The sequence below is a fragment of the Syngnathus floridae genome, chromosome 4 (assembly GCF_059516105.1).
Source record: "Syngnathus floridae isolate MCC-2025c chromosome 4, RoL_Sflo_1.0, whole genome shotgun sequence".
NCBI lineage: Eukaryota > Metazoa > Chordata > Actinopteri > Syngnathiformes > Syngnathidae > Syngnathus > Syngnathus floridae.
In genome coordinates this window covers 12687120-12713928 of record NC_142416.1, presented here as the reverse complement: position 1 = coordinate 12713928, position 26809 = coordinate 12687120, and the positions used below count along the sequence as shown (strand labels likewise).

The 26809-nt window shown below is 42.0% G+C and overlaps 1 protein-coding gene across 2 annotated transcripts; it reads right to left on the bottom strand.

The window, feature by feature from the left end:
• Nucleotides 1–902: 902 nt before the first annotated feature.
• mxi1 (max interactor 1, dimerization protein) lies at nt 903–24870 on the bottom strand. Of its 2 annotated transcripts, none has more exons than XM_088373833.1 (6): nt 24557–24870; nt 22668–22770; nt 18888–18917; nt 6593–6707; nt 5654–5837; nt 903–5234 (listed from the first exon to the last, which is right to left on the bottom strand). In XM_088373833.1, the coding sequence occupies exons 1-6, from the start codon at nt 24783–24785 to the stop codon at nt 5071–5073; spliced, it is 825 nt and encodes a 274-aa protein (XP_088229959.1). In that variant the 5' UTR covers nt 24786–24870; the 3' UTR covers nt 903–5070. The 2 variants fall into 2 exon arrangements, with proteins under 2 accessions (XP_088229959.1, XP_088229960.1); XM_088373834.1 differs by lacking the exon at nt 24557–24870 and adding an exon at nt 22949–23437.
• Nucleotides 24871–26809: the final 1939 nt, after the last annotated feature.

Below are 26809 nucleotides of genomic sequence, written 5' to 3'. Positions count from 1 at the left end.
GGCTAAAGGAAAAATAAAAAGATTGCAGTATGATCGAAACATAGGATCTGTCTTTGAAAGGCAACCTTTTTTAAATATCGCCTTAAGCGAACGTCAGTTTGAAGGTGTATGATGACCTTTAGCGCTCTACTCACTATAAAGAGGATTTTCTTTTGTTTGAGATCTAGGAGGAACTTGTTGACTTTGACATCATTGAAAGAAGACTCTCTCCATGCAGTGACATGGTGCCTTTGTTCAACACGGGAGGTCGAGCCTCCCTCAAAGCACATTTGAAAAAAACACGTAAAGGTCGTCACCGTTGCGGCCTTGAATTAAACATTATGTGTATCTGCCCCAATTGAAGTAAATAAACAGGCAGCACAGTGATGCATAGGTTAAAAGCTCACCTTCACAGTTCAGAGGTGCAGTATTCGTTTCTGACTCTGGTCTTCCCGTGTGGAGTTTATGTTCTCCAGTCTTCATCCATTTTCCATAACAGATGACCTCACAGGGTTACAAATGTGCTGCAACTAACATAGTTTATTCTACGTAAATATATAACATTCAATGCATATTTTGTTAAATAACTGCTCAATTACATTTAATTAGAATTAAATCAGTCATAAAGTAGAAAAGTGATGTTTTTTTATGATCAACTCTTTCCCATAATTGACTTTATTTATTACACCTCATCTGCAAAAGATCTGGCATCTCTGTTACTTTTACAAATCTTGTGGCCCTACAATGAGGAAAACGAATTAATGCCTATGCATGCACTGACTCTGTATTCTTTGATTTTAAAATGTTTGTGCATAAAATGGTATTCATTTCAAAATGGTTATTAAACTTCAATTGAAGCGTAAAGTCTGCACATCGATCATATCATACATCTGTGTAATGCTATGGAAAGGTTGAGTCAGTGGTTTAGGTTTGAAAATCTCGTTTTTATTGTAAGTATTGCATTTCCAACTTTGCAACAAAACACGTTCATCAGAGTGCATGTTATACAAAGAATGGTCACAGGTTGAGAACAACCGGACGACTCCCCGCAAGGGACTCATCTCGTTGCCTTAACTTCACCTCAAGGACCCGTTTTCTTCAACGACACTTGAATGGAGTGTGGTTTCCCAAAACAAAACAAAAACTGCAACATCAACTTTTTGGGGGGGGGCTGCTTGGACTCTTAAAAGCAGAACAAAGCCCACTTGCAAAGTTAACCACACGCTCAAGGTTGCTTGTTCGGGACCATATCCTCAGCAGATGTAAAAAAAACAAAACAAAAAAATAACACGGTTTGTCAGAATAATTCCAGGACTTGTGTCACAAAATATCGCAATTCAAAACCAAATGACAAGTTTATTCCTATGGAAGTAATTCCCTGCAGTTACTAATACAAATACCGAGAATTTTAAGAGGACCTTCTTGAGCCCAAGATGTAATATAACAAAAATAAACCATAAGGTCACGTGAATAGGGCGCTTAACATGACGATGTTCTTCTCGACCAGGCACTGTCAGATGCTCAGCGCATTGTATATCTCGGCTTCTAAATGCAATCGGGTTACCTCTGTGCACGAAATGATGTCGATCTGCAGGATATATTCAATCGGGATTCTTTAAATGTAAGTTCTGTCCATTGAGGCACGTTATTCCAATTGTTTCACTAACCTCAATTCTGACCCGAATACTCACTGCATGTAAATGTTGTTTGCTCCACACATTAAAATGAAAAATACATAATTTGTGACACAAAGTCCTGAAACATTTCTGACACACCCTGTAGCGTTGAAAGAGTCAGAGAAGTGAAACAGCAGTCTTGGGAAAGTAACGTGAGAAGAAAATGGAAACAAAGATGGCTAAAAAGTCACAGAGGGGCAGAATCAATGTATGCTGTCCCTCAGGTAGAATGATAGAGAGAGCAAGAGAGGGAGAAAGAGAGAGAGCGAGAGAGAGAAAGAGAGAGAGAGGACACTGAGGTGTTCTGATGTGGTTTTGGCATTTGTGTTTGTAGGATCAAGCACCAGTGGTCACTTTCTGATTGAGTGCCAACAAGTTGAAACCCTACTGTTGTTTTTCTGTTGAATCACCTTATGGGGATGTTGTAAGTCTAAGACACATGTTATCAACTAAAAAGACAAGTCCTCTTGTATGAGGAAAGTGGCGTTTTGAAAGACCCCAGTTTGGGTAGTAGCTGGCTCAGCATATGCCTGTGGCGAAGACCCGCCCCCTTAGCCTACTTTCTCACACACACTCACAATAGTCTCCACTTGACTAGCAGACTGGCTTTGGAGTGAAGCCAAGCCAGTTGTATAACATGTGGACGTGACTTTGTAGTGCGAAGCTGGCAGCGGCGAGGGGGCAGGGGTCGACCTCCAACCAAGACAGGTGACTTAAAACAGGCTCAGCAACTAAAGAGCAGCTTTGGGGTCATTTACATTTCAAGTGTCCATTGAATAAACATCCAAAGCAAAAGAAAATGGCTACATTATGTTACCCTCCCAAATGCCCCCAAAGACCAATAAAACATAAAATACATTATTCTTAAAATAAGGAATCAGGAATACGCATTGAAAGTTAAAGTAAGACAGGACAAAAATAAGTTATTTTTCTCCCTCTTGTCTGTTGTTAGAGGGATGGAGAAATAAATATTCAAATGATGTTCTGTTAGAAATCCAAAGGGCAGAAGAGAGGGGGAAAAAAAAAAAACAGCGGGCGAAGTGCAATTCTTAATGCCAGTGGAGTTGGGATGGCTAACTTTGACAACCCGTTTATTTTCCCTAACGTGGGATCACCTGACCACCAGTGGAATGCCATACGCGCACACACACACAAACGCGCACACACACACACGCACACACACACTCCAAGAGAATATCACGTGTAATAAATTAAACTCTGCAGCTTCCAACCCGTTACCTTGCGCAGCACCAGACAGCAACACACTAATTAACTTGTAGGATGTCAACCAGCAAAAACTAAGTGTCCAAGCCACGTCCACCGCGCTTCCACTTTCAAATGCACAATAAACACAAGTCAGCAACAGAGGCAAAAGTTCTATCCATGAGCTCTAACTTTTTTTCAACTTTAACATTAATTCAGTAAGCTATTTGTATATACAAAGGGAAAAAAAATAAAACATGACTTTGCTTCTTTTTGGACGGTCACAAAGGGAAAAAGATGAAGAGTTATTGCTTGTTACTGCTGGAGAAAAGGTGGACGTCTATTCCCATCGTATCTTGTTGCTGTAGTTTGTGCCGCGTCAGCTGAAAAGTATTTAAGTGCAGGATCGCTCATCGCTTGAGAGAGCATGAGGGAGAAGGCGCCGCATTTACCAGGAATGACTTGTGTGTGGTCGTCTTGCTCCGGGCTAGCGCGTGGAAGCGGACGCTTTTGCTTTACCAGCTGATGGAGGACTTGCACAATAGCACCGAGTCAAGTGTCCAAGATAAGACAGATTAGGCGGCGTGGGGTAATGTTACCGCGCTGTGTGCTTTCCATCGGCCTGAATCACCCATCAGCTTGGAGCGACTTCAACAGCAAATGGGCTTCAAGTGCATCTTGGGTCATACATGGGCTTGTATGCATGGGTTTACATTTTTTAATTGAAAGTATTTTGCCATAAAACCAGATTTTAGGGGTCCTAGATCAGGGGTCTCAAATGGGGGTCCGTGAGCCGCAAAATCGTTTTCAATAAATTATGCTGTGGTTTCTTTTTTTTTTGAAAGTGCAAACCTAGATATAGGGACGGGCAGCCCAATAAAACAAACGCAGTAAACAAATTATTCCTCCTGTGATGCACCACATTAATCTGACTAAAGGGTTGGAATTTGCTGAATATTTCTAGGGATGTGTCCTTTGTTATTTGCCGAATTATTTTGCTATTTCTATGCTTGGGCCAAAGCAACAAAAATGGAAAAATTAAAAAAAAAATGTTTTGGTGCCATCTTGAGGCATCGTAGTGCTTATAAATGATATTAAGTTGAGGAGCTTCATTTAGACAAAAGTAGTGCTTTTCTACCATCATCTGTCATCTGTAAGCAATTAGGACCATTTGGGGGGGTCAATTATTTTCAGATTTTTACTCTTTGGGGAAACACTGTGTTTAGGTAGAAAAATTACCGTATTTTCTGGACTATAAGACAGTTTTTTTTCAGTTTGGCTGTGGGTGCGACTTATACTCAGGAGCGACTTATGTGTGAAATTATTAACACACTATTATATAATTTTACATGTTAATTTCACACGAAACCAGTGTGCCAGAGGGCGCTCTAGGCCTGTGGAATAATTGGAACTGCAACTGACGATGAGTCTGACGTAAGCTACGTAGAAGAGGAAGTGCCGCATCTTCTCCCTCCAGAGTTAGTGGAGTTGTTTAAAAGTGACACAGAGGATGAAGATTTCAATGTATTTAGTGATTTGGAGTGACATGGATGGTTTGGTAAACTTGTTAGCACGTTATTTATGCTATAGCTATCTGAATAACTTTTAATATGTTACGTCAGGCACGTTCTCAGTTTGTTGTTTATGTGCCATGTAACGACAGCATACCGTACAATTATTCAGCCTGTTGTTGCCTCTATTCTATTTTTATTTTAAATTGCCTTTCAAGATGACATGTCTGTTCTTGGTGTTGGATTTTATCAAATAAATTTCCCCCCAAAATGCGACTTGTACTCCGGTGCGACTTATATATGTCTTTTTCCTGTTTATTATGCATTTTATGGCTGGTGCGACTCCGGAGTGACTTATAGTCCGGAAAATACGGTAGACAATAATTATTTTTGCTTCTAGGGGTTCACGTGGTAGCTAAAATATATTTAGTAGGCATAAGGATTAAGAGGGGCTCCTCATAAAAATGTCTCCCAAGTAGGTTCCCAGACTCAAAAAGTTTGAAAGCACCTGTCCAAGATACTGGGTTCAGCTTTAACAGTGCCTTTGCATGGTGATGGGCACACTGCAAGTAGGCGAACAGAGGCCCGTGGGCACGGCTGGATGGGAGCACGGATATACCGGGTAGGAGGGTTGGATGGGAGCAGCAAGAGGAGGGGCGAGAGGAAGAGGAGGTGTTTGCAGTGGTGGCATTGTGTAGCTTCTAGGAGGAGAAGGCAAGTTTGACACTGCAAGAGGAATATCCCTCATCACTGGCCATGCTCTGCAGGCTGCTGTGGTCATCCAGGTCGCTGGTGCTGGCTGTGCTCAGACTGTCCAGCTCTCCGTGGGATAACTCCGTGCTCTCCACGTCCACCTCGATCTCCTCTGTGGCAGAGAGAGGAACGTCAATTACTCGAGTGACGCTAGCAAGAAAGGAAGCGTGTAATTCCTCTGCTAACCAGTAGATAGTGGCACATGATTTAGTGAGACTACATTTGAGTTTAGAAAATTGAAAAAAGGAAGTACGACAAATTCAACTCAAAGTAGTTTTTGCTGAAGATGATTAAATGTCAATTCTGCTTTTGACGTCCACAGAAAGCAACAGGGTGAATGCGAGTTGGATCATTCAGTTGTAAATTATAGATAGAGTAAATTCAGTTGACATTAACTTGGCGGCTAGCACTAATGTTACCTCATTTCTACTCGTATTTGCTTGGTCCTTTGATAAAATGTCAGTTTGAAGCTCACAGACCCTGTCATGATGATGTCGGCTTTACTGCAAGTAGATCAAAACAACAACTGACCCTGGTCGGAGTCGGAGCGCTCAGAACCTAGAGTGGAGCCCACGCTGTTCATGCGTATCCTCTCGCCCTCCACGGCCGTTCCGCCGCCTCCTCTCAGCAGTTCTAGTTGGCGTTGGAGGTGCCTCTGCTCACGCTCCAGAGACTCCAGCTGGTACTGGCTCTTCCTGTCGGCTTCTTCAAGTTTCTGGAAGCAGGAGACAAAGGGGGCGGGGTTAAATTGACATGTATTGACAGGTGAGGCAGAAAAGTTACTTTCACTGAAGAACTTATTGAGAAGCAAGCACTCCAGAGTGTATCCTGACTCTTGGCCTCAGAGCCCCTTTATTTTCATTCGCGTTATGTCACTGGTGACAAGCGCGACTCTCGGAGACAAACTAAAACAATGGGGTCATCGTTGGTGAAACCAGGTGACAGCAGCAGACGAGTCGAGTGTTGGTGGATGTTGCCCGATCAACTAGGCAGCAACAATGTGGCCTTTGTTCCATCTCTCTCCCTATTGCACATGCACGCTGCGCTCACATCAACACGAGGTAGTTGAGTTTCCCAATTTAGACGCACACGTTTTCTCGATACGATGAGCTTCTTTGGGAATCTTTGAACAAATCTTACACTATAGATCTTAAGTTTGGGTTCAAATCTCAGTGTGGAGTTTGCATGTGGTTCTCACGTTTTTACTGTGGCTTCTTCTCACATTCCGAGAACATTCATGTTTGTTTAATTGAAGACGCTGAATTGCAAATGATTTGTCTTTTGTGATTTCCTGGCAACCAGTCGAGGTTGTACCGCGCCTCTCACTCACTCACTCAAGGCCGAGCGAGGCTGCTCCAGTGTGAAAGCAGTACAATGGATAAGTGTCTAAAATCAGTTAGAATAGGATTAAACTCACCACAGGAATTCTGGTAAAAAAAAACTGTGGATAAAATGGAATAGCTGAATCACCTTTATATGTGCTTTGGCTTTGTTGAGCAGGCCCAGGGTGGTATGGCGGCTGCAGTCCGGTCCCAGCGGGATGAGGGCCTTCAAGCGCTCCAGACACAGCCGCAGATGAGCCCGTCTATAGTTAAAATAGAGAGGGAGGGGAATTTTTAGACAACAGGGAAGAAAACGATAAAAGCAATGCATGCTGTTAATGTTAATGAGTAAGGATTATCATTTAGATTTGTTGCTTGGTCTTCTACTTGCTGGGTGATGTTAAAATTTTTTTTACTTAAATTATTGCTGATACAGTTAATAAAGATTTTATGACGGTGATGGATAAGTCCCCAAAGTAATTACATTTAATGGCGGAATTTTCTTTGAAATTCAAACAAATCTGATGAAAACTAGCATCAAAAATGTAGATACTACTTTGCCCCTTTAGTCCATGAAATCGAGGTTCTGCTGTACACACCATTTTAGTTTTTTTTTTCCCCCATCGCATGTCAGTGTGAATCAGTGAGCATTTTAAAAGGCTAAACACAGATGTCGACCGTTACTGACTTTACCGTAGCAACTCATTCACAGTCGAGTGCTAATGAGGAGATGGGAAAGACTTGCACTTCAGCACCCTAACGCAAGATGTGCTATGTAATCTTGAGACATATGAAACGGCACATATTATGCATACTTGAAGAAAGCAGAAGCTCTCCAACAGTTTCCTGCAATATCAACAAGCTTTAAGTGATAGTAAGCACCTCAGCAAGTTGCATATGGTTTCAGCCTCTGGGCGATACATGATACTTTGTTGGCATTTCTCTCAGGCCGCTTAGGTTACCCCGCTCATCTCCATAACAAATATGTTTTAGATGATAGGTGCCGTGAAGAGAGGAAAGGTGTAATGGCATTTCCTGGACCTCTCTCGGCCCATACGTTCCATCATCTAGACAGCACCTTATTGGGTGTCTGGGGAAAGGCCCGGGGTGACATCTATCCTGGCTAATGGCCCGAAGTTGAGAGATAAAGAGAGATAATTATGGCTATAACGCAATCAGCGCTCCATTAACAGGAGCTGCCCTTTCAGCCCGCCTGAAGGGCTGGGCGGGGGGCTATTAGGAATCTGGGGGCTCAGTCTAGTGACCCACACTCAGTAGATGAAAACAACTGGGATTCAACTACTTTCTGTTGCTTTAAGACTGGTGCAGAAGAATGCAGCCCGGAATATCCATCCATCAGTGTGCATGAATGGAAGGTTGAGGTATACATGGATGCCGCTGATAAGAACAAGAGTGCAAACCATTAGAGCGGTATGTATTGCAAGTATGCATGAGGGTGCGTTTTAACTCGACACCAGCAAGAAGAGTGGTCTGAATGAAGGAGGAGGTGCCATGATGCAATCTGTAGTGCTCAAAGTTTGGAGGTCAAGAGAAACACGCGTGAAGTATGCTTCTAATCTGGCTGTGAGCATGATGTCTATCAGTCTGGCTCGGGTCTTTTGTCAACGCCTTATCTTCTACCGACGGGGCCTAGCAAAGTCTGTCTGCCTCACATGGACACCCACAGCCCTGCTTCAACCATCGTGTTATCAGCTGACAGTTCATCTCTCTTTCCAAGAAGCCTGGCTCCATCTGGGACCATGCACCGTGCCGGTCAGCTCGCTAATGCATGGCCCGTTTTCATAAAACAAATGAATAAATCAATAATGCTTGGTGAAGAGACAGATCATAAGCCTGCTAGTTTTGCTGTCCAAAACTCAGGCTAAATAAGGATAATAATGCGACAGGCTGCTCGGGATTGGCTTTTAAAAAAATGGCTTGGTAACAAGAAACAGACACAAGAGATTTACTTGATTTGCCCAATCGTATTTAAATGTCTTGATAAAAATAGTAATTTACATCTGTGCATTTTGGGTTGCTCAGCTACAACGGCATGCGTGATAGATAATGAAGGTAAACGTGCAGGTCATTTGAAGACCTGTCTGGCCATGTCAAAGTTCAGTTAACAAATTCCAGACCCCAAACACCAAGTTGTTGTTTTCCGCTCGGACCAGGACTAAAACCATCACAATGGCATATCAAGAGGCATCCAATCACCACGGACCCCACTGCTCATTCCTATTTTTCCTCAAACACACTTCTTTTGGATCTGCAGGGGCATCCACAGAGTACAGCATGCTGTCTTGGTAAATTCAGTTTTGGTTTCTTGCACCATGATTTCTATTTGAGACTGTGAGGCGTTACTTGTTGCGCAATTTTTGCCAAGGCCGTGAGAAATCACAAGAATCATTTAACACTCACATGGCAATGATGCTGTCGTGCAGTCATGTAGGAGAAAAAAAACCTACATTGCTTGTCTGGATAAAGACTAAAAAGCCTATGGTCTACTAGGCCAACAATAATTTCAGCATGTCAACTGTAGGACGAGTAGCTTTTCGGAGAACATTTTGATCGATGAATTCAACTTTCAGAGCGATTGCAGATTTTTGCCATTTAAAAAAAAAAAAGCACCAGAACATGCTGTATCTAAAAAGACAATAAATACAATTCACAATCACATGCATCGTTCTAGCTGGGCCGACAGGTTACTATGTTAGCACATTAAAAGGAAGCCACATCCTGAAGCTCAGTTTGTTTTATCATTGCTACAGGACATACATGTAATTAACATAAAGATCTGGGAAGAAGTCTTGGCAACTGATCAAATACTTCTGCACTGGCTTTACTTTATAGACCTGCATATCATGTCCAATTGTTGATCCAGTCTGTATTGCCAAAGCACTTGGAGTTCTGGTTCTGTTCCTTTTGTCAAATTGTTGATACAGTCTGTAAACCCAAAGCCCTCCAAGTTCTGGTTATGTTGCTTTTAACACTATCTTCTGCACCATGTGATCTCCTGTTTTAGAAACACAAGTGGTCCATTGGCAGCATGTTGCCTTCAAGCACTCTCAACGTGTCTGTCAGTGATAGACAAGATTGCAAAACATCTACATGGCTTTTTTGTCCTGAAGTCTGGACACATGCCAGACTCTTGTAGGGAACACTTTGATGATTGATGGAGAACTCAGCTGATCACGTACGACCAGGAGGAGGACAGACAGTCTGTCTATTTACTGTGATGTCAAACGAGCCTGAAAAGCAAATATTTGTAAAAAAAACATTATCCTTTCGTTTGTGGTTAGGGAACAAGCTAATGACTAAAGATAGCTAAAAGCGGATGCAGGTTTATCATATTCGTTTGTCCTGCCAGCACTATCTTGAAATGTGTCACCAGGAGGTTAAAGGCCATGAGTTTGTGGCTTATTGGGAGGGCCCCCCCTCCAAAGGGTTCCTAAGCCCTGCAATTGATACGTTATCATGGAGACACACAGTTTAAGCCATTTCCTATTAACAATATGAGAGCTGTCTTGCTACCATAAATAGTTACACAGCACAGCCGGAGTCCTTTCAGTCCTCAAAAACCAGTGACAACCTCAGAATAGAATGGTGGAACATCGAGGAAAAATACAGTGCCATCAAAAAAATATCAGCACCCCTGCTTAGATGAGTTAAATTCCTTCAAACATTTCTCTTTATTGAAGAAGCATACTCTCATCCTGAAAATTGTAGAAATGGTTCACCACAAACAGAATCAAGATCCTACCACAAATGAATTTAGTAGAAGGCATAAAAGCTTTATCAGGGGTGCCAATAATTATAAAGTGTATTGTAAAGGAAGGCTCCTGTGGTATCCAGAATAATATCCACATCCAAAAAATGAAAGCCAGGTTCAACTACTAAAACAATGTGTCCTACTTCTGGCCAAGACAATACAGCACAGGTGTCAAACTCAAGGCTCAGGGGCCAGTTATGGCCCGCCATATCATTTTATGTGGTCCGCAATGACAAATTGGGAATGGACTACTGTCAATACTAAAATTACAAATTGTATTCACTTTGAGAAAAAAAAAAATGAAATTACTAGCAATCTGTATTACTATTCATCTTTTTAATTGTTTAACTAGTTTTTACTAGTCTATGATTTCAAAACTTATTCATAAATTTGGTGTGTAGCCTATACTGTATGTAATATAAGGTGTTGACAGTCGTAATGGCCCTCCAAAAAAAACTATGACTATGATGCGGCCCGCGACACAAATTAGTTTGACACCCTTGCAAAACAGTGTCAATTAAAATAGAATATTTACATGTGTGGTTTTTTTATACAGATCTGGTAATGCGTCACTTTGTGGTAGTTCTACTTTATGTTTGCCCCATTCTCTTCATGTTTGTGTACATATGTTTTCTTATGGCTTGTGCTCCTGACGGTCCCCAGATGGTTACGCAGAAGGGCAGCTCTGCCTTTTGGCTTCGACATGTGAGCGAGGAGCCAACCGACCATGGGTCACCGCACCCCAGCTCACCCCACCTTTGCTCACCTCCCCTCCAATCACAAGAGCAGTGCCTTTTCAATTGCATGACTAACTCATTCCCGTTTACAGCAACGTGTAAATGCAGTGGTTTTTTTGTTTGGTTGTTTTTTGTTCTAAAATGTGTTTTGCAGCAGCTTCATTCCAGCTTTGAAATGTGAGCAAACAGACTTCAATGTGGGTTTTATTTTTACAGAAGCACTTTGATTCTTTCCCCCATCTGGTATAGGAGAGCTGCCCACCTACTGGTACAGAACCAACGCACATCACATGTACATCTCTTTTTGTCAATTCAAAGGAGTGCAGTTCACCACTCGCCTCCTTCCGCACTCTGCTATCATCTCTGAACACACATACTGGTACATATGATGAGCAACTGTCTAGCATGTTAACAGATGCCGCGAAAAAAACTTTAATTATGATAAAGAGCCGTCATTGCCTCCCTTAGGAATAATCCAACGAGTTATCAAATGAGTTTAAATGGGAATCTGTTTGTACTAATGTAGTTCAATATTTTAGTTCTGATAGCATGAAGGTAATGTAAAAGCAAATTTGACTATATTACTCACATTGCTATTTCAGCAAATGTTTCTAAGCTTTGAATAAATTAGTTGCAATAAGCACAAGCCTAAGGACAAATATAAAGAACATTGTAATTTGTTTTTAAAAGCTGCACTGATAAACCAAACCGTGTTTCGACTTAATCAAAACCGTCTTAAAGCAACACTTAAAGCTAAAGCACGAGTGACGGAGGGGGGGGAAAAAAAGACTGCCCTAGATTCTAAAACTTGTGAATACATAAATAATAGATAACTTCTCAGAACCGAATATGTCTGACATTATCACTGGCTATGCTCTTAAAGGCAGGGTCACATTTGCAGCCCAGATAAGAGTCAATACACATCATGGCAAATCCCCCACGCTCTCAAGCCCTTAACGTACACACACTTTGACCCAATTCTAATTCATCTGGAGGGAGAGAAAATCTGACCCTTCATCCAGTTATTACACTAATTACATATCAGCGTTGTCCGTCTCAGAGGTGAACCCCCTAAATTGATTTACAAAGGAAATCATAATTATAACAAAGGATGATCTTCATGGGGAGGAAAAAAAAAAGAGCTCGACTTTCCCTCGATGCTCTTACAGCTTCTTTATTGTCAAGGCTCATTTGAAGCAGTCCCAAAACCTAATTCAGAGTGATGACAAAGACATTTAGAATATTTTGTAATGCAAAAGCTCATTTGAAGCAGTCTAATCCACATCCACTGGGCACAACATGAAGTCAATGTCAAATTATCTCCCGTCACGGAGGAATGCAATCAAATCAACCCCAGTCAACGTGCAGGCAGTTTGTATTCTATTGTACTTGCTGAGCTGAACACATTCCTCATTTGTTGGAACAATCCAGACCGGTCATCAAAGCAAAATCTTATGTACGACAATTTCTTCCCACATCATACACAAAGAAAAGCCACAGTGCAGATGGTGACATGCAATATATATGGCGAGAAGGGAAGGGCTGAGCTCACGTGGTAGCTCATCCATCCATCCATCCTGCATGATGCTTTACTGTCACTGACTGACTGCTCTTAGTCCCAGCGAACTGCCGAAGGCACGTCACTGGATGTACAATCGCTATACCAAGTTAACTTCATACTGCTCCTTAACATACTGTCTTTTTCTCTGAGCTGGTGGAGCAAGATGATGGGTCGGTGATTAGCAAAAAAAACCAAAAAAAAACAGGACATTTCTTTTCATAAGAACCTCACTGCTAGGACAATACTGTTTCACATCCCCCCACAAAGTATTTCTGTGCCTGTGTTTCATGGAGCTGGGCATCCTTCTCTCACTTTCTCGTTCACATGCGCATTGTCACATGTTCCCCGATACAACACGTAGCACCTGACTGAATGGGCTGTTCATGTTGACGGGGAACCTACCACTCACTACTGCTGGAACAGTCATTAAAGAGCTACTAAGCATAGCTGCTAAATTGGGGCCTGACGCATGGGCGTTGACCCACAGCTTTATTATATGAACCATAAAGTTCAGTAAATTGCACTTACGTATGGATGTGTGGCATAACTATAAGTAGAAAACCTCTGGATTTGGCAGTGAGCCTATTTTTAGGCATGCTCACACGTCAGGGTCGTTATTTTCCTTTAACAAGATCAGGCTGGCCTTGCTCATCAATTAGGAAGAACCATAACTGAAATGCCAGTGCTCTGGATCATAGCAAAAAAATCCATACACCACTAGTGGCCAGAAAAAAAAGGGTCAACATTGCATGTGTGTATTCCAACGTTTTTCCTATGATAATGGGCAAGTCACAGTTTACCAGTAATATTAGCGACATAGCAAGATTTCCCCCTAAAGTTGACACGTCAGTGAAAATTATTAATTTGGTTGAAATTTCTACCAGAGTACAACACACCAAGAATTTTGAAAATATGATGATACGTTTTGTTCGATATCGCCTATAGAAAATCTGCTTTAATAAAAAAAAAAAAAGAAAAAAAAAACACCTTCAGATTCGAGTAAAATTAATTCTGAACATCTCCTGGACCTTTTGGTTTTGCCTGCTGCTGTGGGAACCTCTTCTCTTATTGGCTGACAAGCTTCAGTTAAAAGTATCCACCAATAAGCTTGTATGGGGCCTTCTCCAGGCGACACATCAAAATGACCGTGACGTTTCAAACAGCTTCTTGCCCTAAAAAGTCAACTCAAATAGCACAAATGGAACATTAGTCATGAGGAGAGCAGTGGAATAAGTCATGTCCTTGAGTATTGATTTTTTTTTTTTCTGAACTGATTTGTTATAGAGGATTTCAGAGATGTTTGAAGTGCTCATTCTATTTTTTTTTTTTTTTTAAATCCCACAACTACAGTGTGTACTCATTACATTGCTCATAACATTTCTCCTTTCTACTTGTGCCTGAGTCAAAGGCAGCTATGTGTACTTGTAAAAGTTGTTTTTATTTTCTGTAAACAAAAGTTAGTCCATCACGCCTCCGTACACGTCAGATTAGAAGAATAATTTCCCTTCAGAAACTGAAGGCTCTTCTTGTTGGTCTGGCCGATACGTCCCTCTTGTCTTTATGAAATCCAGACAGATGGGAGAGATACAGGAAGAGCTGGCGCGAGATAGAGCAGGTGAGAGATGTAAAGCGTGGGGGAGGAGAGGGGTGCGTTATATGTGTGTGTGTGCATGTGAGATCTGCCCAGAAACTGCCCATTGGCACAAAACGGGAGCTAGTCAGGACTAATTCTAAGTTTAGTAATGGTGAGTGAAAAATAGACCATATATAAGAAGAAACTTTTATAATAGTCTGAAAACTACTTCAACTTTTTTCTAGCTATGCTAAAGACTGATTGGTAGTTTGAAATGGAATACTCTGTTCATCTCACTCATTCAATGACATTGACGAGTGAAGGGATTCCATATGATCCGTTACTGACCTACTATATTTTCTGCTCACATACCAACAAACGCAAAGGAAAATTCATGGCAGCGTTAGAGTGGGTTGTTTAATAGTACTTCAGCATGCAGTTGTGACCTCAATCCCCAGATTTATTGTGAGCAAGAATATTTGGGTGAGCAAGAAAAACCTTAGCAAAATGCAAATATATTTTCAGCACGACACTGCAAACTGGGGACAATAAAATGTTCAAAGAACCTCCTGCCCTGCCTAACCAATACCATGACCACAAGTAGTAAATAACGTGCAATTGCAGTTGATCACTAAGCGGACAAATATTGTTGTCACGTTCATTGCCGAGGCCACCCTGAGAGACAGAGCAACATGACGCATCGGGACCAAAGGACTGATGGGCAAAAGGAGGGGAAAAAAAATTTAGAATAAAACAATAGAGCAGCAATTGACCCTCTTCAAGCAGCGCTCACAGGCAAAAACACGCGCTTACACACACAAATGCTCGTGCAAAGTTCACTGTTGAGGGAGGAGGGGAGGGGCGGCAGGGGAATGTGCTAGCTGCATGACGGGGCCAAGGGACTCCGGGGCTGAAACCCATCACTAACTCATGGATTAGTTCACACGTGCACACTGCCTTTTAATCTGCTCCGATGAGAAACAAGCAATGGAAAAAAAAATCAAAACAAGGGCAAAGAGGTGCTAGGTCTCAGATTAAAACCTACAACAAACAAGCATAGTATGACAACAATTGCATGTACTGTCTAAATCTCTTTCCTAATTACACGTACAGATCATGTGATTTGAAATTCACTAACCCCTAATCCCTGTCCTGCACTGTACCTCCGAGTTGTATCCAAGCATGCAACATCTGACTTGAATAATCAATATATTAAATATAGCATCTACTTTTGTCTATGATTGGATGAAAGCCTCCAGATGAATGCAAACTTCCCATTTGAACCCAGTGTGACCTGAGCGGTGTGGGTTAGGAGCTTTGGATTACAACACTAATATGGATGGGCTTCTAAAATGAGTCTGATGAAGGGGGGAAAAAAAAAAGAGAGAGATTTGGCCAGATGTTGTCTCTGGGGGATGGTAGTATAACACATGTAGGTGGTTCAGCAATGGCTGTATGTAATCCAAATGTCAGAACTAAAGTGCAAATACATCCTTGTGTTAAGGCACTTATGTTTTTTCCACTGTCCCAGTGGGCTGGGATGGTAGCACTGAGTCATGCGGAATTGTGTTTTGATTCATGTTCTTAAAACTTGTCGGACGAGAATACTCATATTTTGGGTCGGAAAATTAAGGGACGTGTTCTTTTCCGCGGCCCAATTCCATCCGTGTGAGTCAATCAGGGGTCACCTTTCCGCAGAGTGCTTCGGATGACTTTACAGCTAACTATCCCATTTGTCATCACGTTCGTTATGAATTCTCTGAGCAGCAGTACCCTAAAAACTGATTTAGACCCGCGTCTTGTGTTAAAAACCCATGTCCTATCCCAAGAGTTCCACTGGGCATGTCATGCATGGCCTCGTGAATAATCATCCCACTTCGGAGAGCATTTGTAACTGTCAATCTGGATTTGAACCGGGGCCTATGGGGGCAGATTGAATCCTTCACAGAGTCACCAGCAGCGCACACTCCTCAATTCATCCACAAAGGCAATAGACACTTGCACCAGGACAACAGGCGACTAAAAAAGTAATCATCATTTTTTTCCAATGTTGCGTTTATCGCAATTGTCTGTGGTAGCAACCAGAGCCCGTTTAACTGAAATAAGGAGTGACAACCTTTTTCACTGCTTATTCATCGCAAGGCTCTCATTGGTGGCACACAGCTAACCTATGTGATTGGTCAGAAGGCGGTGGTGTTTTCTCTCTGTTGCCCCAGCTGTAAAGCTAAAAATAGAAGCTGGAGTCAGATTTAGTCTAATTGAGTCATGTTTCTTCTGCTAGCATCTTGTTTTCCTTCCTTCCTTTCTGCCTTGTTTCATTTTCGGCCCCTCAAGCATCTCCTGATGGTACAGATTTGATTTTGACACCGATAAAGGCAAAGTTGCTTCTCTGGTCGCATCACTGGTCAACTGTCAGTCAATCAACCCAAACCGTGTTTTCTAAAAGCTTTTCCGATAATCTAATCTTCTTACTGATCAAACCAGGGGGAAAACTAGCACATGCTATATAGAGGGCTTCCTTTGGAACTTCTCTTGTGCTCAAAGGAAATCAGAAGCATAAATACATGAATCGTCGACACAATTTCACCATCCCTCAAGCGTTATTTCATCAGGACTGAAGTTGCAGCCTTAATACTGGCTCATATTTCATTGCGTTAATTACTGTACAGGGTATAAAGGCTCACCATGCACAATCTGGCACACAAGGGAGCATAGATTAGGCTTGCGTGCTGCTTTAAGTAACCCTTAGTCAGGTGTGTTTGACTACGTCCCTGCTCATCCTATCAGCTTGTCAGTTAGTTCCTTGTCCTCTGACTCGATCGTTTGTTAATCCAGCATCAAGCGAGGCTATTAAAGAATCGCACCGGGCGGCCTCTGTGCGCGTGCGTGCGTTTGTTAGGGAGGTTGATGAACGTGCTCCAACACGTGCACATGCTGCAGCTGGGCTCACCAGACCAAAGATCAAGCCCCTTAAGCGGCTTTTCTCAGCCAAGAAAAGCTTACAAGTCGTCACGTTGGTCGGGACAAATGGTCCCAGTCCCGGGGCTTGCGGCAAGGCCTGAGAATGGGCTGCACTCACTGGGCAGGGAACAGAGAGCTTTAGCACAGCCACAGAAAATGTAGCCCGGGCTTTTTCATGCTTAGCGGCTCATCCCGCCCCGAGGGCTCTCGCAACAAAGCTCAGTTCAATTCTCGCTATTATAAAGGCTCCAGCAAGGATATGTACCAGAAGAAAATGTTCAACCTACTATAATGTCGAGTCGCTTCTTAACAAGTTTGCGTTTCATTGTACGCACTCGAATAAAAAAAATTATCCATCATGTGTGACACTTGGTTTTCAAGAATGATCGAAGTACGTAGACAGTGAAGCCCGACGTTGTGGTGACGGAACCGATGAGAATGGAAGAGACTATTTTGACCGGCATGCGAGCAACAACAAATCCAGGAAGTCCGTACTGTTCTAAACGTGAATTCCATCATGGTTCAGCTTGACTGGGACTTTTTCACAACTTGTAAGTCTGCCTTAGAAGAATCGTGGTATAAGCCTGAAACACTCGGGTGAACAACTTAGGCTGATACATATATCTTACAGTGGGGGCATGTCCTGAAAGGGAATTGGATTAACCGCTGGCAAAGACGGGGGATTATAAATTATTTTAACAAGTGCGCTTTCAAAAAAGATGGATTACCACATCAATTCGACTCACTTTCTTTGGTACCAGAAATACATTTTTACTTATACAGAGAGGAGAGGAAGTGAACTCCTAGAAATATCAGATGATTCAAGATCCGAGATCCATTTCTGTATATCTAGCTTTTGGCAGAGTTGAAGGCCTGCCTGGGACAGCGAAGGACAAGCAGGACAGGGAGGATGTGAAGGGAATGCTTCAAAGAATGAAAACAAAAAAATGTGGAGGGACTCATAAACAGCACTCAGTATGTTGTATGAACAAACAATGAAACGTGCTTGTATAAATGAAATACTACCCATAAAAAAAATTCTAACCGGCATGGGAGCTCCAATCTGCCAGAGCTACTCGCCCGCCAACTGCGTTGCCATGTGCGACATCACACATCAACTGGTCTATATTTAACACACTGAAACCAACGTTCCAATCGTTTTACTGGACTCCACCAGGGAAGATGGTGAGAACAACAGGCCGAGGTGCTATGTGAATTACACCTCTTGCATCTTTTCAGTGTTCCTGCATCCTCAAAGATAATGAAATGGAAGGCACACTCTTCTCTCCTCTATACTATAAATCGTGCAAGTCTGTTATTTAAGGTGTCACACACACAAAGCTCTTTGTGGAATGACGGTTCCGGTCAACAATCTTAAAATAAAATAGTAAACAGCAGCAGGCACCCAAAATTCAAATTAGATAATGGCCTTCAAGATACCAGAGATGGCAATGTTCAGAGGAAACCCCTACATCCCACTGTCCACCATCTTACATAAGACTTGATACATGAAGGCATGTTCAAGCTCAAACATGACACTTTTATGATTTGTATATAAAGCTGACAATAGCATGTACCAACTGACAAAACATCTAATCTTCCACAGACGATCACTGTATGTCTGGTCTGGTGGTTGCACTCGTGTTTAATCAAAGACCTTAGTATAAAAATGTGCTTTGTAAATGTGGTGAAGAATAAAAAAAGAAAGGAAGAGCGGCTTAGTCTTGATTACAGGAACGTGTTGAGGAGCAAAGCTTGAATTTAAAAAAGCAAAAAAAAAAAGGGCCTATTAAAGTGTGTTAGGACTTGAAGATGAAATGTTTGGGAGGGTCCACTCACCTATTCTTCTCCAGCTCGTTGTGTGTGGACCTGCAGGGGAAGAGAACATTAATAGGTGTTTAAATACACTATATTAAGAAGAAAAGCAATACATGTTGTACACAGTATGGTTGACAGAGTGCAGTATTTCCGAAAGCATTTTTTTTTGGTAGGGTTAAGTGCCAGATGTTTGAATGCTTTAATGTAGTGTATTAAGCAAGCCAAAGCATGGTGTCCTAATAATGAAATGTGATTAACTGAATTATTACTCATGGTGAATGATGATAATGATGATGATGATTAAGCTCTGCATTGGTGTTATGCGGTATGGACAAAATTTTATATCCCTGTACTGGTATTTTTACATCCTCATAAAAACAAATATCCTGATATAGTGAAACGTATTTGCTTGAAATTACATTAAATTAATTGCAATTTTATCTAAGTTTATTTCACATATTTATAAAATATTTGATTTACAAAATGAAAAAAAAATTGGAATAAAAATACAACTATCCATCGGAAAGATAGACAAAATAGATGTCTCATAGTATAGCCAGTTTCCAAGGAATATGCACAGCTGGATCCGATAGACATCACTAAGAAGAGACTCTCCAACAACGTTCGAGCAGAACCCACTGAAGCCTTTGCACCATCAAAACATCAATGTGACAGGCAGGAGAGCACTATCATCATCTCCTCCTCAATAATACACAACACTGCACAGTGGGGCTGCACATGTAACGGTGACTTGCATTCACTTGAGTTGACACTGCACAATGTGTGTGTGTGCTTGTGTGTGTGCGTGTATACACACACGTGTATGGGCTGTTGGGGAGACTATGAGGAACATGTGCATGCCCTGTGTGGGCAACAAGCCGGGTGCAGTGCACCGTTGAAAATTAAATGTGATTGAGATGGTCCCTAACACTGCCTTTGTGGGGCAACATACTGAAAGGAGACAAAACACCCCTCCCCTTGACTGAATGGCTGGGTTCCCATCGACTCCTCAGCTCAAGGATTGCTGGATTTGAAGGGGGGTGACATGTGTAACTTGCCCTCGAGGTAGGTAAACAGGCTACAGTATGTCTCTTATCACATCTCTCATCATTGTAACCTGGATTTACAAGGAGGAAAGTGCAATTGCTCAGTGCGACTGCCTTGGATGAAATGATCTCTTCCGGATTAATAATTGACAAATTGAAACACCATATGTCTGCATTAGACTATATTAGTTCATTTACTTAGGTATGCAAGAGTGGCTGTGCAGTCAGCTGAGGCAGTGGATATGATTTTAGATGACAAGGCCACTAATGGCCAGGTTGACTTGCTAATATATTAGGCCAAACAAACTCTGACTTGGGATCGGCTCAAATCTCCAAGTGTTAAATCCAAATGAATATGTGGGGAGAAGAAAAAAAAAATAACTGGAGCAACACTGATGTCACCTACACTGTCCATTACTCTAAGAGACACACCATTATTCAGAGTTGAGCCATGAGGCTGGCACTCTGGACATCCTTTATATAGTCACACATTCATGGGGATCAATCTAAGTCAGCTTGCTGTCCTATAGCCCTTTATCATCACAAAGACTTTCCCTTCATCCTGAATCAGATAGCAACATGTCTGCAGCTCACCAATACTTCAAACCAGATAATGAACTGGCTCCAGGCCATCCACAACTGCAGTATGCTTACTTGGGCGAGGGGGAGGGAGGACACACAAATGCGTGCGTCTGTGCGAGTGTACTTGCATGTGCATGTAGACACGGAGAACGAGTGGGTCAATGAGATAAAGCGCCCTGGCTATAAACGGTAGGCAAGTGAGGACAGTCAGATAAGCCCATCACTTGAAGCGTTATCACGTTACAGAGAAGGCAGTAAGAAGGCCACAAAAACTTAAACTGTTTGTGGAAATTGGCAATGTTCTATCTCCTATCATTTTGTCATCTTCCTTATAAAACCACCTCAAGCATTATTTCAGAAACCCAAAAAATAAAACAAATACTGAATGTAATGTTATATTTATTAATTGTTTCATTTCATTGAATGACCTGTCAATGACAGAGCAGAGGTGCTCAGTACCCCAAAAATGTTTAGGGGGAAAAAAATATAAAATACGTTTTTGTCAAATTATGCGCTGGGGCGATTTGGAAAATCCTCATGTTAGGTAAATGGGCTTGTATGATGCTAAAACAAAAAAATGGTTTGTCATGCGTGCTGCCAAATGAATGACGTGAAAATTAAACCAGCACTACTTTACTGACCTCGTTTTGAATGCGTTTGTGCGATGGTGTGCAAAACTGAAAACAAACATGTAGCTAGATTGATAATTTCATATGTTTCCCATGAAAGGGAATAATGGTAACTATAAGCAAAGTAATGGTAAAAATGGAGCATGAGACATTACACAGAAAATATAAAATGTGAATTGCATGAAAATCAAGGATGTGATCACACTGGCCGGCATGCTCACTTTTGCATTATCACTCTAATGAAAACATCTTATGAGGAACTACACATTTGAAAATATATTTGCAGTGCTACTCCTCCCCGTACTGGTGACTTTGAGTCTGTATTCAACCAGCTTGTGCAACATCATTTGCATTCTTAAACAAATGCCCTGTTCATCGGAAGCATTATGAGGAGCACCTCAATCCAATTATGATCCTGACTGTTGCCATGCAGAAGTAGGCAGCATTCTGTGCTGATTATGAGTAATGCGCAGTTCCTGTTTGTTGGCTCGCTCTCACATTAATATTAAAGCATTCAGAGCAAGCGAGTGGGGCTTTCGTTTGATGTATGGCGATCAGATGACAGATTCACGTGAGCAGCACTGTACCAAAGAGAACACAATGCCAATGGGTCTTCATTTGGGAGACTTGCTTCCTCTACTAAATGCAAGTTACATTCATCAACAGCAAATATTGTGACATACATGTCATGCATGAAAATCAATCCTTAGTGTTCATGCATCAGACACTTCATTAGAAACATCTGCACCAGCTAGTGAGACACAATCGAAGACCTATGTGGATGACCTAATTTAGTAACATGAGTGGTGCATTATTAAAAGACACCACTCAATGGAATATGGCACAGTTTATTGAGGAGGAGTTGTTGATATATTCAATTTTCCATAATGCTGGAGCCCACCCCAGCTGAGTTTACTGAGAGACAAGGCACCACCCTGGACTAGTCTGCGATTGCAAGACACATTAATAAGCAACCATTCACACGTACACATAGTACGTTCACAGACATTTAGGCAATTTCGAGTCTTCATTTAGCCCAACATGCATGTTGATGGAATGCGGAAAGTACCCAGAGTTAACTTTCACGAGCACGGGGAGAACAAGCAAACTCCACACAGGAAGGCCAGAGCTGCGATGAGAACCCCTCGCCTCTTGTGAGGCAGCCGTGCTAATCACTTGTTTACTGTGCTTGCCAATCAAAATGATTCATCATCGTCATCATGATTGGTGAGCTGAATTATTGGTGCTGTGTGAATTAATGGTCTTGTATTTGCTCTAATTAGTTTCATCTAATGTTGTGATCAAGTAGCTGAGGGGCTCAAGTATTTAACTTTGGGTCAGTGCAAACTCTAATCACATGCTATTGTTTCCGCCTTAAGTCAATAATTTAAATCAGTGACCTGTGTTATGCCAAAACCACCATGTTAACTATAGAAACAATTCCAAGTGACTCAATTTTGCAAAGGACGAGCCCTCCTGCCCCAAAGCGCACAAAGCAATGGAGGTGTACTTTCGCACTGTCACGAGCACAGGAGTTTTCTTACCTATTGTGGTTACTGCTGAATTTCTTATTTCGGAATTTCCTTTGCCTCTGGTAGTTTGTGTCCGTATTTGAAGGAAACGTCGATGCATATCCGTGTTCACACTCTGTTTGAAGAATAATATATTTGGTTAGCATTTTAGCCATGAGCGAAATTCAACATCACTCTTCTAAGAACACTGAATAAACTGAATAAATAAACTGGAGGTAAATCATATTTTGCACGGGGACTTTTCCTGGAAAGACTTTAATAGGCTCCTGTCGACAATGTCACATGTCTTTTACCTCTTTCTCTCCTTTCGAGATATTCCGCGGCTTCCAATAGACGCTGGATATTCATTAGCTGAACAGCCGTCATTCTTTCCTGAGCCTTGCTGTCGTTCACCTTATTGCTAGCGTTTAACATTGACAGCAGTAATACAATGATACAAAACACACGGAAGACAGTGCTTCGGTTAAAAGTGCAACAAATTCAATATATGTACATTAAAAGCAAAAAAAAAAAGTCCTTTAGTTCTCTTATTTGGGGTCTTTTGCAAGGATGCGAAATCGTGTTTCCAGAGTTGACAAGCTAGCAAGCTGCAGCCAATCCTTTGCTGGGTTGTCAGAAAATCAGCGTATAAGAATAGTAAAACGTCCACATTAATACGATTGTTATTTGCTACAAACTTAAATGTAAACAATAAAAAAAATCCCCGGGGGTGACTTGCGCCAGCAAGTGCCTGCTGCTGCTCGCTTCCTCTCTCCTGTTTGCTTTCCATAGCTGTACAGCTCGGAGGCGGGGACATAAAGAAGGAGGGTCCGCAATCAGCGAGGGGCATTCTGGGAAAGTGTGTCTTTTTCCGACTAAGGCCATTCAGTATGTAAACATGCATGCATACATACATCATATATGCATGTATATACAGTAAAGCAAACTGAACAGTGATGATCTGAATATTATTAATGAACAGAGAGTGACTTGAAAGTTCAAGTATGTATTCTTTTTGCTCGATAAGACCTACAAGTCCCATGAGGCAACAAGAGCTAGGGGCGTGGTTAACAGACAAAGCCAGGCCCAGCAACACGTGACATAGCTGCTGACCGTGTCTTTGATTGGCAGATATCTTTGACAGACTTCGAGGGTTGAGCTCGCCTCTATCCAATCAGAGAGCGATTTTGCGCCATGTGGAACCCAGCGCGACACGCCCACAAATAGCAGGAAGCAAACAATCGAGAGAACTGTGGAGAAACAGGAACTGTACGAGCGAATCTTCCAGTAATTTACCTAAAGTACTCATTTAATAAAAGCTGCATTTCCTGTTTCTTTATAAAAACTTTAGAACAAAAATAATCACATTTAAATGACATCCGGCAGAACATCAATAGAACGCAATGTAAAACTCATCATTTTAGAATGCTGGTTTTGTGAATGCACCTCTTTCAATATCGCATCGTCCTACACGTTTGCTCATGCGAGTTGGAGGCTTTTTATGACATTCTGCGGGGGCGCAATGACATCATCCTAGAAGTGACTAGCAGCGCGCTGCAATGTGGTCAGATGTATTGCATCTGAGTGAGAGCCAGTATGCACACCCACTCATCCAATCAATATGTCACATTTTGCTATTTTCAACTGTGCAAAGATCAATAAGAAATCCCTTCCTACGTGGAGAAGTGCATACACACTCCAGTGTGGATCGCATGCCATTTAATGCAGATAAAAGATCCACGTACGATGGTGTAACATCTTTTTATTGTAAGGATAAGCCGTCTTGTGAGCGTGGTAGTGACCAAGCGTAGACAATACTCTAAATCTTAGTTGAATTAACTCAGTTCTTTGTTGTCTGACTGCACATGATAAAGTGTGTTCGTCAAATGCAGAACGACATCGCACAGCACACATCAACTCACTTCCGTCCTTCCTCTCAGCGCTCTCGAGAAAGCGAGCAGCCTCCAACAATACTTGCACATTTTTCAGAAAAGTGTTGATCTGATCCATGTGGGAGTCTTTGGGGTTGAAGACGTCATTGAAAGGACAACTGGACATCTCCAAGTCTTGCTGATCCAAGACAGACGCCTCGCAATCAAAGAAGAACTCCTCGCTTTTCAAACTTCTTCGTTGACTCTCAGTTTTGGCCATTTTCCCCCCTGTAAATTTGCGTGGCTTCTGAGGAAAAACCGTGAGACTTGTGCCAGTGAGTGGAAGCTGTTTGTGTCAGATTGATCCTGAGCTTTTTTTTTTTTTTTTTTTTTTTTTTTATATGAATGCGGGCTGTCCAATGTGGAGCAGCAGCCAATGTCAGTGGATGCTGGTCCATGAGAAAACTTAATCCCGCCCCCTCGAATCTAGGATCTCTGCATGGTCCTTGTGCTTGTCGGGTTTTTAAAAAATATATCTATGGATTGAGGCTCACCTGTACCCGCACACGCTCATATGTAAAAACCAGTAGGAGTTAATCACACCTGTGCAAGTCGCAAGACTCAAATCGTAACCTTCAGGTTTCGAGCAAGTCCCAAGTTATGGGAGGAATATCAATTAAGTCACGACGCAATTAATACGTCTTGCTCATTCAATATTTATTGGAGTCGCAATAAATCTTATTTCCTCATTCATCTGTCAGTTTTTTTTCTCGCTTTGGACACTATTAGCAATTCAAATAAACACACCTCGCAAACAAGGATACTTTTATAGTGTTAGGAGTATATTAATATCCAACCATTCATTTTTTTTGTACCGCTTGTCCCCACGGGGGTTGCAGGCATGCTGGGGCCTATTCCAGCAGTCATCGGGCAGGAGGCGGGGGACACTCTGAACTGGTTGCCAGCCAATGGCAGGGCACACAGAGACAAACAACCATCCTCACTCGCACCCACACTTGTCATTATTTTATTGTCAATATTTTGCGTTTAAATTCTTGTAATGTGCTACTGTAATTGCGGTGATGATAATAATCACAAAAGGTTGTGCAAGTTTCTCCAATGAATCCTCTTTTTGAGAGATCTAGGGCCATTTCTATTTTGTGGCTAAGTCCATTTTCAACCAGAACATGTCAAGGCGGGCCTGTGTACAGCTCAAACACCCACCTACTTTGCCACTTCAAAGTGCCGGTGGAAGCCTGTGTTCGTTTGATGTAAAGTTCACACGGACAGAAACTTTTAAGTGCAACACACAGGACATTTGAAGGTCCCCGCTCCACCTTTTGTAAGGCCCGGCTGTCAAGACCGAAACCCGTTTGAACATTCCTATGGTGGAGCAGATAAAAATGGTGTCGTTTTTGGCCGGCAGGGATACTACTATACTGTACTCAAAAGGAGGTATTCCATAAAGAGGGCTGACCAAATTCTTAGGCCTCTATTTTCCTGACTGGTGCAAGTCTGGCATGATGCACGGTTTAAATCTGCACAGAGCCATGTTAGACCGGATGTTGGTAGACATATGCAAACTAGGGGAATTTAAAAAAGGGTAGTTTGCGCCGTTGTGAACATGAACATTGCTGGCTACATTTGTCACTAATCAAAGCAGCTCCTCTTGCACCGAGACATTTCTGCATTATGCGGGGGACGCAGCAATCCATATGCGATTGGAGCATTGTCACTTCACTTGGCCGTTCAACAATAATGTGATCACTCTGATTGACTGTTAGCGAGCAAATCAGTATATGAAATAAAAGTGCACAGAAGCACATCAACAGCAAATAAGATGTCATTATCAAGTAAATTAACTTGAGCAAAACCTTGGAAAAATATTTCATGCACCTCTGCCTGCTGCAGACCTTGAGTAGATCAATTGATTCTTTTGCCACATCAAGGACATTGCAATGTTTATTAGGTCAAACGTCTTCATGTCCACAATAGAGCAAGACGGTCATAGAAAGGGACACCAGCAGGTCTCAAGTAAGTAATGGAATGCTGCAAAGAAGATGCTTGTCCCACGAGCTGACTGTGGTCACAATGTGAAGGTTTAGATGGATGTTCCTTGTTGTAGACACCCACCAACAAGAATTCAACAAATTCTCCTCATGCTATCGCTGCGATTAAAGGGAGCACTTTGCTTTAATCACTTCCAGACAGTGCAACAAGCCAAAGCCTCAGAGCTCAGGCATCAAAAGGAGAAATGGAAAGAAAGGGGTAAAGCATTTTATTGTCAGTGTCTGACACGAATAA

What these genes read in the sequence shown, in the direction of transcription:
- mxi1 (XM_088373833.1), bottom strand. Translation starts at nt 24,785, where the DNA reads ATGGCCAAAACTGAGAGTCAACGAAGAAGTTTGAAAAGCGAGGAGTTC. An exon ending in CGCTGAGAGGAAGGACGGAA is followed by an intron (nt 22,771 to 24,556) that starts GTGAGTTGATGT and finishes TTCTTCAAACAG; the next exon opens with AGTGTGAACACGGATATGCA. An exon ending in AAGCCAAAGCACATATAAAG is followed by an intron (nt 5,838 to 6,592) that starts GTGATTCAGCTA and finishes TCCTGCTTCCAG; the next exon opens with AAACTTGAAGAAGCCGACAG.